General features: G+C 46.6%; 1 protein-coding gene across 6 annotated transcripts in view; it reads right to left on the reverse strand.

The window, feature by feature from the left end:
- Nucleotides 1-14,741, reverse strand: part of ACC (acetyl-CoA carboxylase) — an 86,010-nt gene extending 71,269 nt beyond the window's left edge. For 2 of the 6 annotated variants that reach the window (XM_084584806.1, XM_084584804.1), the window contains exon 1: nucleotides 14,605-14,741. In XM_084584806.1, coding sequence (XP_084440932.1) covers nucleotides 14,605-14,683 — 79 coding nt within the window. In that variant the 5' untranslated portion in view covers nucleotides 14,684-14,741. Of the gene's footprint in view, nucleotides 1-8,411; nucleotides 8,433-14,604 lie in introns of those variants that run through there. The other 4 variants (XM_084584805.1, XM_084584807.1, XM_084584808.1 and 1 more) reach the window with 3 other exon arrangements.
- Between the last annotated feature and the right edge of the window lie 282 nt (nucleotides 14,742-15,023).

Below are 15,023 nucleotides of genomic sequence, written 5' to 3' on the forward strand. Positions count from 1 at the left end.
AGTAGCGTCTGCAAATGGCTTTGTGTTTGAAAGCAAAAATTAATTTATAGATTTGCTAGGTAACTTGGTTTACTGTCTACTACTTAGTTGCCTTGAGAGTATAAGTTTAGCCCCACCCTAAGCAAAAACAGTTGTAGGCGGCACTTTCGAGCTTCTCTCAGCTTCTGCAGCGCTGCGGCGAAGTATTGGAGGTCCAGCAACTGCCCTATGCGGAAATGAACGCAACTCAAGGCAGATGAAACCGAAAGTGAATAGAGAGAGAGGGGGAAAACTAAGATGGCGACCGGTTATTTAAGAGTGTTGAAGGACTCACGGGCACGCCGCCTACTGGTAGCCCGTCGAACAGTCTTGAACCCCAGCAGGACGAGCAGAAAGCGGAAGAAGACTTGAAGCCATACCAGCATGTTACCCGGTGACTCTACGCCGCGGCCACTGCTTGGCATGCATGCAGGCGATGCGGAATTGGCGCGCGCACCGTCTTCTGCGGTTGTTTGCTACGCATATACGTACGTCGTCTGCTGCTCGGTTGCGACGCAAAGAGCGTGTGGCGGCTGAATACGAAACTAAGCAGGAAACGTGAATCGTCTGCGCGTGCGTTCGCGCGGGGCTCAATTTTGCCGCCGGTGCGGCGCGTCTGTAGGAAAAAGGAAAGGCAGCGAAGGTGCACGCTTTTCTATTCGTTTTTTTTTTTTTACTGTGCATTCTCCGCGACGATGCCTCCAGCTTCCTTATCCTGGCAGTGATTCCTGCCGTGGCGTTTTGAATGGGATTTCTTTTCCCCCGCTCGAGGACCGGTGGCCTACATAACGACCGTTATGGAAGTTGTCATTTTGGCGCCCGGGGAAACGGCTGGTGTAATTCGGATTACTATTTCTTCGTATATCCTTTCTGGCGGCGCTGTTTCGTAATGTGTTCCTGATCAAGCTGTGCGAGATACAAACTTTTTCCTTCCTTTCTTTGTCGCGGTAGTGCAGTGGTTAGGACACTTGACTTCTGCGTCCAAAAATGCGGGATCTAATCCCTGCCCCGCTGGCTGCGACCTAAAGGAAGGCGCCTGTGTTCTTTCCGATGTTAGTGCATGTTAAAGAACCCCAGGTGGTCGAAATTTCCGGAGTCCTCCACTATAGCGCCTCTAATAGCCTGAGTCGCTTTGGGACGTTAAACCCCACAAACCAAACCAAACATCTTTTTTTATCGACCGTGACTGAGGCTGAAGCCCCTGTATAAGCTTACCGCAGCTCCTACATATCAAATTGAATTCGCTCTGAAGGCTTCTTTCTTGACCGCTTTACTTGTAGTAGTTCTTGACTATAAAAAGGCCGGACTGCTTCGGCGATACATGCTCGGAAACTGGTCAGTAGTAGGTAATATCTGCCACTTCGACTAAACCAAATAAAAATGATCAGCTACTGCAGGCTATATTAATAAGAAGACTGTCCAGGTACTTTTGACCGAAGGCAAGAAAATTCCCCAGATCAGATCACGGTAGGAGAGAGAGAGAGAGACAGAGAGAAAAAGGTTTGTCTGAATTAGAACCTTTATGATCCTTCGATTAAATTAGACGTCACAGATGTATTTAGACGTCTGACAGAAGTTTAGAGGAATATCTATGCATGGCTGCCGCAAAGTTCCATGCTTGCGACTTTGTTCACTGTGAGGCCTCCGATTCAGCGTCTTCGAGTTTTTTGGACGCATTCAGGGGTCTATGCAAATGTAGGTCTCAGGTCGCTGTAATGGAACTGTAAAAGAGTACTCAGAGAGTTACATGACTGTGCATTTCGAATACGATGCGTAACACTTGATTAGTATTCGAACGGCGACTACTCCTCTAACGGATCTCGACCATCACTGGTATAATGGAGGCTGTTACGACCAAGCATCCGCAATTGCGCGCTCTATTGTTCGCCTGTGGGCATGGATAAGTTTTGTGAATATGTGGTGATGGTCCAATGGCTCTAAGTGAGCCTGTTTCCAGGAATCCTGTTTTGTAAGCATGTTTTGCTTTGTGGACAACCTGCAAATGCCAAATTGACCTTGTCAAGAGAACGTCTGGAAAAACACAAAGAAACGTCCCCCTGAGGGAAATAGCAGGAAGTGCTTTCTTTTGTTCACCCTTCCAGTCGAGAAGGGCTATCGTCCAGTGAGGAATGTCTACTTTTCAAAGGAGACGACAGAGTGACATGTCCGCTGACGTGCAGGACAAGAAAGGAGCATGACTCATACGGCCATTAAGTGATTTCCCGGGAATGCAGGAAAGATTTGCAATTGTCGAAAAGGGACCATGTTGGGAGCCCTATGCGGCGCCACGTGCACTCGGGTTTCTGAGAAGTAAAACCCCTTTGTCAGAACCAGCCTGTGGTTTCTTTGCTGAAGAATAGAAATGTACCTCCTCTCCTCGCCGTTCCCAAGCTTTTCCCGCCAACAAGTGATCACGCCCAACGAATGAATGCCGGACCAGTCAGTGCTTCAGACCATCAGTGCAGTGATGTGTTCGATTGGATGCCGATACCTGAGGGGCGTGCCCTGGATTTGGTTGGTCAGCATCTTCAGAGAGGGGCTGGACATAGGGGGTTTTTAAGGACGCTGCAGAGCACGAAATGTCGCTCTGGGCCCTGGGTAAACGGCTCATCCAGTCGCTTCTCGCTATGAACTCTTAACGCTTGTCATTTTGCTGATGTACCCTTCTTTTTCATGTAAATATTCTTGTAAATACGTTTTCTCAAAGTGCCAGTAAACCTGCTTGTACATATTTCACCAACTTCGAAGATTCAGTCCTTCTTCAACCCCGAGTCTCTGCACGCTACCAAGTGAAGGCCGGGTCGACATAGCCCCAGCGTCACGACAACTGGTGGCAGCGGTGGGGTAAAGCCCCGACAACTGGTGATCAGCGGTAGGATCTGAATCTACAAGCACAACGACTGGTGCCCAGCGTTGGGATCTGGATCTACAAGCCACAACATCTGGTGATTGGAGGTGGATCTGAAGCTACAAGCCACAACACCTTGTGATCGGAGGTGGCATCTCAAGCAACAAGCAGGAGCAACAATCGGCCAACAAGAGGGCAGCTCGGAACATCGATCGCATGTGTGGGTGAGTGCTTGGCTTTTCTTCTGATGTGGACCAGGTTCTGGAACAGGGTTAGATTTTAGAACTGGTAAAAAGAGTGTGGAAACGCCTTTAGGTTTGGTAGTTTGCACAGTTGTTTTGGAAGTAGCCGACACTCGGAGCGATCATGGACCTACAAAAGCTGCAGAAACCGGAACTGTTGCAATTGTGTGAGGAATTGGGAATTGATACAAGTGGTTTGGCACGAAAACCTTTGATTATAAAGGCAATCACAGATTTGGGAGCCGATGATGAGGAGCTCAGTGAAGCATGGAACCTCATCGCCCAAAAAAAGGAGCAGCTCAGACAGCAGAAAGAGCGGGAAAAAGAGGAAAAGAGGCGTGAGCGCGAACGTGAGTGGGAAAAAGAGGAAAAGAAGCGTGAAAGAGAAGCAAAAAAGCTGGACCAAGAAATTGAGCTCCGGAAATTAGAACTAGAGTTGAGCAAGAGGTCGGGCGATTGTCCCCAGCTAGCGGTACCTCGTCTCAACAAGGAGGCAGATTTCAAGATGTCAAAGTACATGCAGCCATATGTGATATCAGGGGATATCGGTCTGTATCTGGCTAACTTTGAGCGAACTTGCGAAAAACTGTCCTTCCAGCGAGACACTTGGTCTCAGAGATTATTGACGGTTCTGCCCTGCGAGGCAGCGGAGGTTGTCGCGCGGCTAAGCAAGGAGGACGCGGACAACTACGAGAAGGTCAAAGCTTGCCTTCTGAGAAAGTATAGGCTTAGCGCCGAGGCGTTCAGACAACGTTTTCGGAAAGCTACTAAGTCCAGGGACGAGAGTTACCCTGAATTCCTGTACAATTTAAGAGTAAATTTGGGCGAGTGGCTAAAGAGCACAGATTCCTACAGTGATAGGGACGCTGTAGTCGAGCGAATTCTTTTGGAGCAGTTTTATAACTGCCTCCCAGAAAAAGAAAGAAATTGGTTACAGGACCGAGGCGAAATTAAGTCGGCAACTGAAGCTGCCGAACTTATTGAGGAGTATGCTTCGCGCCGACAATTCAGCAACCCAGCAGTGGATAGGCCCCGCAATCCCAAGTTCAGTGTAAATAACCGTCAGAAAAGGCACTTTGCTAGATTTGCAAACGAAGAAAGGAAGGCTTCTTCAGGCAAACGCCCTAGAAAGGACGGCAGTGAGAAAAGTGGGGAAGTGACCAACGCGCAGAACACAAAGAACAAGCTTGGGGCTAGGAAGCCGCTCACATGCTTTAAGTGTAATGAGCAGGGTCACATTGCCGTCAACTGCCGTAAAGAAAAGATTGCTTTCTCGTATGTCAGGGACTGCGATGAAAATATGCAGCTTTTAGAACCCTACCTGCATGACCTAGTAGTCAACGGGAAGCCTTGCAAGGTACTGCGCGATTCGGCCGCAACGATGGATGTTGTCCATCCGGCGTATGTATCGCCTTCCGACTATACAGGACAGTGTGCATGGATCCGACAGGTAGTTGAGGAACAGAGTGTGTGCTTGCCGATCGCGAACGTGGTCATCGAGGGCCCTTTCGGCGAATTAACAACCGAGGCTGCCGTTTCAGGAAAGCTTCCTAAGTGCTATCCGTATTTGTTCTCCAACAAATCGGATATGCTACTGCGAAAGAGGGGCATCCTTTTCGGAGACAGAGTTGTGCCAGCCTTAACACGTTCAAAGGCGCGAGAACTAGCTACACTGCTCATTCCAGAAAAATCCACAGCGGAGGAAACGGCAGTTAAAACAGTGGTAAATGCGGAAGATAGCAGGTCAGAAAACTTTGAGAGCGAGGCATCTCAGATATGTCAACTTGAAAGTGAGCTTGATGAGACGCGGAATGAGGACGTCCTTGGGAGTAACCTCTTGCCGCCAGCGTCTAGTAATCTAACGAGACTTTTAAGTGAAAACCGAGAGGACTTAGCTATGGAGCAAACCGTGGTAAATCTAACGTTAAACCTTCCCGAGGAGATGGGGGATAACTTGATTTGCCTCAGCGGAAAAGGAAGCAACGCTCAGGAGCCTCTCAGAAAGACAGAGCAGAGAGGAGAACTAAAGAAATCCCAGCTGTCCGATCTGGGCGAAATAATAACAGAGTTTGAGGCCTGCTTCGTGGACAGGCCAGGCAGAACTGATTTGACTGAGCACGATATTGAGCTGACTTCAGACGTGCCAGTGCGATCAAGGTGCTACCGATTTTCTCCAAGGCAAAGAGAAATTCTGGATAGGGAAGTAACTCGCATGCTGGAATTGGGAGTAATAAAACCCTCGGAAAGCGATTATGCTTCGCCTATGATCTTAGTAGAAGCTCCAGGTAAAGACCCTAGGCCTGTGGTAGACTACCGAAAGCTAAATTCTCTCACCAGGGATCAAGTGTATCCTATTCCGAATATTGAGGAGAGAGTAGAACAGGTCAGTAGAGCGGCATATGTGACTACGCTGGACCTTACTCGAGGATATTGGCAAGTACCGCTCACTGAACGCGCCAGCAGATACGCGGCTTTCGTCACTCCGACGGGCAGCTACCAGCCAACAATGATGAGTTTCGGGCTCAAAAATGCTCCATTTTGTTTTTCCCGACTCATGGATAGGGTTTTAAATGGGTGTGAAACATTCGCGGTGCCTTATTTAGATGACATTGCGGTTTTTTCCGACTCATGGGCGGACCATATGGTACATCTAAGAGCTGTACTGAGCCTTTTGCGTCAAGCTGGACTAACCGTAAAGGCCGAGAAATGTTGCCTGGCAAGGGCGACCGTGGACTACTTGGGTCACAATGTAGGTCAAGGTTTCAGGAAACCCAGCGAGATTAAGATTTCTGCGGTAGCAGACTACCCGCGGCCGAGCACGAAGACGGAAATTCGAGCATTCCTGGGTCTGACTGGGTACTACAATCACTACATCCCTAACTATTCAGCTTTGGCTAGCCCTCTGACCGACGCTCTCCGCAAGACAGAACCGACAAATGTAGTCTGGGACGAACAAAAGGGAGCCTCCTTCGTAAACCTGAAGGCTGTGCTGATTAGCCGTCCGGTATTGCGAGCTCCAGACTATGCCCGAGAATTCACGGTCCAGTGTGATGCCAGTGATCGAGGGTTAGGTGCTGTTCTCTGCCAGAGAGATGACGACGGTAATGAGCACCCCGTGCTCTACCTGAGCAGAAAACTGAGTTCTAGAGAGAGAGCTTATTGCGCGTCAGAGAAAGAGTGCGCTTGCATTGTATGGGCCATTCAAAAATTGCAGTGCTATCTTGGAGGGGCCAAATTCACCGTAGAGACGGACCATTGTCCCCTGGCTTGGCTGCAAACTGCGACATCGAAGAACAGTCGCCTTCTTAGGTGGAGCTTGATTTTACAGCAGTACAATTTTGAAATAAGATACAAAAAGGGGAAGTTAAATGGGAATGCGGACGCGCTTAGCCGCTCTTTCTAAGCGGTCCGAGATGTTCCTCACCATGTATCCAAATTGATAATCAGGTTTTTTTTTTTTTTTTTTCGTGCGCTTGTATATGTGTGACTATGTAAAGCAGCACGTTTGGTTTTCTAGGAATACGTGGGTCCTGAACGTCTTGAGAGTGGGCTTTTCTCGAACAACAATGGCAGTTTTCTTTTGACCTGGTCTCTTCAGACGGGAGCCGAGTGCTTGTTTAGACATGTGGTTGAGTTTCAGACAGCTCGAGCAATTTGGCCTACAACAATCAAGACAACGCGACAAGCAACAGCGAGCTTCAAGCGTTCACGTGCAGGCCATTAAGTCGTCTCTTCATGCAGCAGCTGCGGCTGCTGCCCTCCGAGTCTCTTCTGGCGGGGGAGGAGGCTGTTACGACCAAGCATCCGCAATTGCGCGCTCTATTGTTCGCCTGTGGGCATGGATAAGTTTTGTGAATATGTGGTGATGGTCCAATGGCTCTAAGTGAGCCTGTTTCCAGGAATCCTGTTTTGTAAGCATGTTTTGCTTTGTGGACAACCTGCAAATGCCAAATTGACCTTGTCAAGAGAACGTCTGGAAAAACACAAAGAAACGTCCCCCTGAGGGAAATAGCAGGAAGTGCTTTCTTTTGTTCACCCTTCCAGTCGAGAAGGGCTATCGTCCAGTGAGGAATGTCTACTTTTCAAAGGAGACGACAGAGTGACATGTCCGCTGACGTGCAGGACAAGAAAGGAGCATGACTCATACGGCCATTAAGTGATTTCCCGGGAATGCAGGAAAGATTTGCAATTGTCGAAAAGGGACCATGTTGGGAGCCCTATGCGGCGCCACGTGCACTCGGGTTTCTGAGAAGTAAAACCCCTTTGTCAGAACCAGCCTGTGGTTTCTTTGCTGAAGAATAGAAATGTACCTCCTCTCCTCGCCGTTCCCAAGCTTTTCCCGCCAACAAGTGATCACGCCCAACGAATGAATGCCGGACCAGTCAGTGCTTCAGACCATCAGTGCAGTGATGTGTTCGATTGGATGCCGATACCTGAGGGGCGTGCCCTGGATTTGGTTGGTCAGCATCTTCAGAGAGGGGCTGGACATAGGGGGTTTTTAAGGACGCTGCAGAGCACGAAATGTCGCTCTGGGCCCTGGGTAAACGGCTCATCCAGTCGCTTCTCGCTATGAACTCTTAACGCTTGTCATTTTGCTGATGTACCCTTCTTTTTCATGTAAATATTCTTGTAAATACGTTTTCTCAAAGTGCCAGTAAACCTGCTTGTACATATTTCACCAACTTCGAAGATTCAGTCCTTCTTCAACCCCGAGTCTCTGCACGCTACCAAGTGAAGGCCGGGTCGACATAGCCCCAGCGTCACGACAAGGCGAAAAGCGAAATGTATCTGGGTGCTGTGCAGTATTGTGCACTTTAAATATATTCAGGCGGTCGAGACAATTTTTTTCACTCACAGACGTCTGCAGTGCTTGAAGTATATCCCGACAAAGTTCGCCTAGCGATCGACGTAGACGTGAAGTCCATTTTCGATTTTCAACAAATACTACTTATATGTTTTCTGGGATGCGGTTACAGAATGTATGAACACCCAAGCTACAGTTCTAGAAAAAATCAATGTAGAAGGAAATAAAAAATGTCTGCTTTCAAACGGAGTCAAGAAATCTCCGGAAAATCTAACTAAAACATGTGGGAAGACCGATAAACTACTGGCAAAGCCTGCTATACCATTTCAAGTCTCCAGACATCGTTAAAAAAAGCACGGTCATTAAAAAATTATTTTCCGTTTTCGCGAGAGCGTGTGTTTCAAGGTAAGTGAACTAGCTCTGTAAAACAAATTTGCAATTGGTGCTAAAAATAAATCTTGACGAATTATTTTTATATCGATTTGAAAATGGGGCTCACCAGTCGATGTCTCCATAATCCAAAAGTGCGGTGGACTTCCGTCCGCTTCGCTCGCTCGTTCAGCGATGGTGTCGCGGTATCACATACGTGACACTGTCGGAGAGCGAGCCAGCCAACACTTTCCTCCGCCACTTGGAGCCGATATGCAGGGGTGAGCCTTTTCTCTTTTTCCCCCTCTTCAGCGCGGGAAGAAACACTGTCGTCACGACGAGAAGTTGAGACGTCGAAGGCAGTGCTGAGGACGCACGTGGGACTACCCCGTCGCCGTGTTCTGAGGCACGTGTGATGATGAGCTGGACATCCGTTCTTTCTTTCTTCGTTTCCCAGTAGAACGGTCACTAGCCGCCGCCGGCGGTCTCGCTCTCTTTCTTCCTCGCACCCTTTCCTCGTGAACGCCACCACCACACCACGGTCATGCGACGCCTGACGACTATTGCCCGAGGCTTGGTTGGTGCCGTCCTTCGCAGGACAGGTGGCGGGAGAGGAGGGGAAAGCAATGGGGTCGGTATCGCGTACGAGCAGACGATGAAATGCGAGCGCGCGACGAGCAGACGACAAGACCGCTATGTGTAGTTGCCAGACCACTTTCATTTTTGAGCCGTGTGACACTTTCCGTCCATTGTTGTCCCTACTCTCTCTTTCGCACCTTTGTCTCTCTCTATTATCGGCTTTCCTCGCTATTTCATTAGGTCTTTTTCTTAGGTTACGCGCTAACGTCGACCTCGTGGCGCAGACAATGCGTATTTTTGTGTTGTTCCGACGGCTTATTCAGTCGCTCGAAAATCACAATATAGCACTACACAACTAAAAAAAAAAAAAAAAAAGCAGCATTTGCTAATTATGGGCCAAAGCACGCGGCATGTGTATTACGCCGCTGAACAATTGACTTAATAGGTTTTTGATACTTGACTGTGCCAAGTCTGATGCTTCAAAATAATGTCATCTTTTAATTTAGCTAACCAAAAAACCTTTAAGAGCGGAATACTTTCTGTCGCGGTTACTTCACACGTGTTTTAGCCACCTGTAGGATCTATTCCTTAGAGCCTACAGTTGTTTCAGTATTCAGCCCGCTTACATCGTTTCCACTTCTGAGAAATGTTTTGCAAGCAATAAGAACGCGATCCCAGCACTATTTTAACCGAGGCTCTTTACCAGAGCTAGGTCACGAGTGGTACAGGATGAAAAGGGCCCGTCGAAGAAAAATTACTAAGGACAATCTCGACAAAGTTTAGAGTTATTTTGAACTGGAATGGAGAAATGAAGGAAGGGGTGATATTATTTGGTTGCGAGGGGAGTTATGACCCCCACATCTCGCCCCACTTGAATGCATGCCTGGTCCTTTGATGTCGAAACAAATTCGTTACATTTTACTCTCTCGAAATTCAAGCTTCCCACATATGGGAGTAAAAGTAGCACCAAGATCAGAGTATTGTTGACGGTTAAAAAAGACCCTCGCAAAGAGCAGAGAACAGTTGTCCTATGCTACGCAGGCAAAATTTAATGCTGTTAGGAGGGAGGATGAAACGCAAACATTTCACGGCACTGGCCTTAGTGACATTCATGACACACCTAGTGAGCTCGCCATAACAGGTTCGTTCACTAGCTATGTACTCTCGTCCTCATTCCTATTCGTCACGCAGAATCAATGAAGCTTTTGTTAAAGAACAAATGATTTATTATGAACTTCCAATCAGTCAGGCCGTTTCCACTACATACCATTCCCTCTGCGGTGTGCTATATTTTAAGGATACGTCCAACTAACGCTTCTTATATGTGCTACACATCGGTTCATAAATATTTTCATACTTGCCGATTGAAAACAGCGGGATTTTCTGCGATATAGTTCTGGTATTGCATCATAGTTAGGCCTTATGATGCTAAACCCGGTTAAATTTTATTTCTGGTTTTTGTGACATTATCATCACCGCCTGATACATTGTGTATATTGTGACATTAAATGCAGACGCAAATCATATATATATGCTTCTCCAGGGTAGAATTCTACCCTGGAGAAGGACGGTCCACCGTCCGAAACTGTTGGAATAAAATAGATAATTGCGAAAGTTGTGCGACATCCTGTTTGAATTTAACTCTGGCCCATTAGTAACAAGCAAACCATCTCTCTCTCTCTCTCTCTCTCTCTCTCTTTATATATATATATGAAGGAAAGAAGCCAACAGTCGGCGAGGCCAAGGAAAGCGTTGGGGATGGTACTTAATGTTTTTTTTTTAATTGTTTACTTGGATAATCACAGAAATTAGTGATGTAATCTATTTATGGGAAAGATAATTACACACAAAGTTGAAGAAAATGCAACGTGCCGATGGTGGGAACCGAACCCACGACCTCCGAATAAAGCGTCCGGTGCTCTTCCGACTGTTGGCTTCTTTCCTTCATGTATTATAACGAGTACCCTCATTTCCCCTTAATTGATCTGCCTATATATATATATATATATATATATATATATATATATATATATATATATATATATCACAATTATTCATCGTCGTCAGTGGCGTAACAATATATATATATATATATATATAACGTAAAACATATGATCTACGAATAATAACGACCAATTGAATCAATTAAGCAATTGGGCTTATGAGAAAAGTTTTAAATTCAGGTGAAATTTGCGAGTAGTCAGGTGCTATCATCCCCGCATGATGTACGGCGATATGAAATGTAGTAGATTAGCACATGCTCTACGAATGGCTCTGACAAAATCCATGACACAGTCATGGATTCCGCCATATCGTTTTCCCTTGCATCCATTTGCCGCAAATACCACGCTCGGCTCTGTTATCGCGTTGCTGTTCGGTGAGTTTAATGAGACCAATGACACCAACAGCTTTGCCAGCCGGAACTTCGGTGCAATTTTTACACGCAGATGGCGTTCGCCTTTGTTTGAGATAAACCATTAGGATAAAAATAAACGCTAACAGGATAACTGTGACGCCAAAAACACGGGGACCACTTAAATTCACCTCAGTAGTACGATGCGCCCTTTAACGAGCATCTACAGGCTTGTTGGCATCGCATACTGCTTTGTAGAAGAACGGATGTGTCTCGGTTGCATAGGAGTTGCGTGTCTGACCCACGATCCCGTGGTCAGAAATTCGATCCCTCTGCTTGAAAACACATGCTTTTTGTTCATTAAATCACTACTGATGCCGCTGCTCGACTGATAAGATTCTTCCAGCCACGCCAACGCCAGGTTTTCAACCGAACCAGTATATATTTGAATGTTAGGTTGGTTAGTTTGTGGGGTTTAACGTCCCAAATCGACTCAGGCTATGAGAGACGGCGTAGTGGAGGACTCCGGAAATTTCGACCACCTGGGGTTCTTTAACGTGCACTGACATCGCACAGCACACGGACGCCTTGCTTTTCGCCTCCATCGAAAAGCGGCCGCCGAGGCCGGGATTCGATCCCGCATCCTTGGGAACAGTGGTCGAGCGCCGTCACCACTGCGTCACACCGGCGGGGCATATTTGAATGTTACTGCCTTAAAATATAGTCTTGAAAATATGAACTATTATAGGAAAAATACACACCTGCGCTTGCAGCATTTCCATACAGCTGTGTTGACACCATCAAAGTGAAAATTAAGTGAGCGATTATTAAGTCTTCCTCATCCAAAATCTTCTCGATCGTTTTGCTATTTCTATTTTTGTTGTCTTTTTTCACGTGTAATTTGACAATGGCAGTAGATGTATGGAGCTGAGGCCCTTTCAGGGGCTGATCCCTGCGATACGCATGCGCTCTTCAGCAATTTATTCTTAGCTTTATTTTTTTTAATGAAATATGAAACTACGGCTCAAATAACCGGCAACTCATTGCTGCTTTTCACGCACGCTCGCTGCTTTTTTGCCCCCTCAGCTGGCCACCAATAACCCAATAACCAACCAATAACAAACCAGTTTTGAACCTGAGATTTGTACTTCGTGTGTCGTACAAATAGCTCCCTTTGGGCAGATACTTTGTCTCCCTTCGAGTAGAATGAAAAATATAAGTGAAAAGTCAGCGCCTAGAGGCCAACTAAACACACACATGCTGAACGCTATACCATATATGTAGCGTGAGGCCTCGTGGGCAATTTGAGTCAGAGCGGAGGACGGTGGTATAAAAGAGCCGAAGTTGGACAAATCACGAATACGTTAAAGAAAATTCGATATAAGTAGGCCCGCGTTAATTTCAAGGAGTTTTGATGAACTGCTGATGCAGATAGGTAATGAGGACTTAGATGAAAAGATTGCCCCACTCTCGACTGGCCTTTCCTAGAGTTTCCCACAAAACTTGTTCCTGGCTGCTATATCACCTCTCAAAGGAACACAGTCCCACTACAGAAATCAGTCGAAAAAAAAAAAACTACAGATTTCCTGTTGTCACGACAGAATTTCTGTACTGTTCTGACAGTGAACCTGTTGTGACGACAGGAATTTCTGTAGTGATGTCAAAAAAGTGTTACAGGACTACAAACTACAGAAAAGTACGACAGAAATAACTACAACAAAATTCTGACATTTACGACACAACTACAGAATACTTTGTACTTTTGGCACAGTTCTGTAGTTTTTTTTTTTTTTTTTATTCGATTGGGAAGCGAATAAGTGGAGATGCACGTCACCTTCTTTCCAATGTGAGAACCCCGAACTCCCGAGTTAGCATGGGCCAAGCCGATCTAGAACGACGAACCTATGGTATAGGTAAATCCGTCCTGCTCCAGCTAAAGTCCGCAAGATGCTTCAGCTCGGCAAACAAATGTATGATATTGCCTCCTCGCAACCTGTCCGCCTGGTATGCCGTGCATGAAAAGATGCAGCAACGTTAGGCGTGACTGGGCCAAAATGATTATTGTTTTCCGCGCATGCTCCCACTGATAACGCCAATTTTTGGCGCCGACTGTATACGAGCATCTACTTTCCCATCAACATCAAAACGGCTACGGCTCGCTCCGCCTGAGAGAACTTATCCATATACCGCTAGCGTCAATAAATAAAAAAAGAAAGAAAGCGGAGCAATTTTCGATAAGTGCACATGGTTTACCGCTTACATTAATGACAGCTTCACCGCCGCTATTGGGGTCTTTGACCTCCACTCTTTGCGTGGAGCGAAAGCGGACGTCCTTGGCGTCCAAAATAACCCGACCTTGTTGTTGTCAGCAGTCCATGGCGTACATATACGCTAAGAGTGGTTCGAATACTGCTACCGCTACAGACGTGACCGGCCGTTTGCTTATTTACAGAGTGGCTTAAGACACCACGACGAGTTTAACTCGGGGAAACACACGAAAGCATGGTGCGTGCGGACGACGTATATGCGACGTGCGTGCGTCACTAATAATATAACCGAACGTGGAAATAATTGAGGGTTCTAGTTTGCTTGTTGCTTATAGATGCACAGAAAAAGAAATGGTCGCGTTCTCTCGCAAAACATTAGCAAAAATAGCCTGCTTAAGTCATTTCATTCACAGTCAGCCATGCTAAAAGGCTATCACAAGAGAGGATGTCACAAGAGAGGATGATTCTAGTTATACAATGATAAAGAAAAGCGTCAAATATTGATACAAATGGATACGGATATGGATACAAATAACGAAATTTACACAGCCATATATAGTTGGCCACTTAAATCGACTAGAACACAAAATTACAATTCAATAACGAGAAATACACTTAGCAGAGTATTTAAATATGCGCTGAGAGGCTGCTGCACGACGAATAGTTAGCATGCGTCCTCGAAACAAACTCAAAAACGCAATTTCGGACAAACACGTTTGACTTTTCTCTTTATGCATTTGCATAGAAATTCGTCTGCTCAGCTTACACTTAAAATGCCTTGCTCGCTATATTCCTCGTTTGAACTAAATACACAGTCGGTGTACGTAGTGGGAGGAAGGGAAGAATAGCATAGTACCGAAATTCATATGGATGTAGGATAGTAGAGAGGTTCGCTGGGATTTAGTGGTTTCGCCTGGCGCGGCGTCATTTCTGTTACAAACTGTTGGAGGAAGCATTTGACTTGCGTTGTGTTGCGACCCGCGATAGACGCGAGCAGACGACGGGAAATCAGAAGACATTCTCCAAAAAGCGAAACTGAATCGCGAACAAAACCGAACTAGGTCACGGGATCTCTTCTGTCTCTTCAGTGACGAAAGGGAAAGGGTCAGTTGATGAGTACTTACCTTCAAACACTGGAAAAAGGTCCAGGTGTATAATATCCTTCCGTCGACCACCACGTCGCTGCATTTTCGCAGGCAGCATGTTGTTCACTGACTCCAAGAGCTCGCGGAAATGAGCGGCGCAAACTGCAAACACCGCGCACACTATCGCGATCACCATCGCCACCGCAGCAGTCTCGCCCTCCTCCTCTTCGCCGCCGGCCTCGTTCATGGCCGCAAATCCTTTGCAGCGTCTTGTGGGGTTCTCCCTGGGCTATTTTTTGCTTCTAACGGCTATCACAGCTAGTGACAAGATCCGTTTTTTCGTTTTATCTAAAGCCTGGAAGGCAGTGTACAGGCAGGTAATCCCAAGGCTTCGACGGGCAAGCGTGCGCACCGCAGTGAAGAAATGTTGCGATCGTCTGCTCGGATTCGAAACCGTC

Source organism: Amblyomma maculatum, chromosome 11 (genome assembly GCF_055883805.1).
Source record: "Amblyomma maculatum isolate TAMU_Amacu chromosome 11, ASM5588380v1, whole genome shotgun sequence".
Taxonomy (NCBI): domain Eukaryota; kingdom Metazoa; phylum Arthropoda; class Arachnida; order Ixodida; family Ixodidae; genus Amblyomma; species Amblyomma maculatum.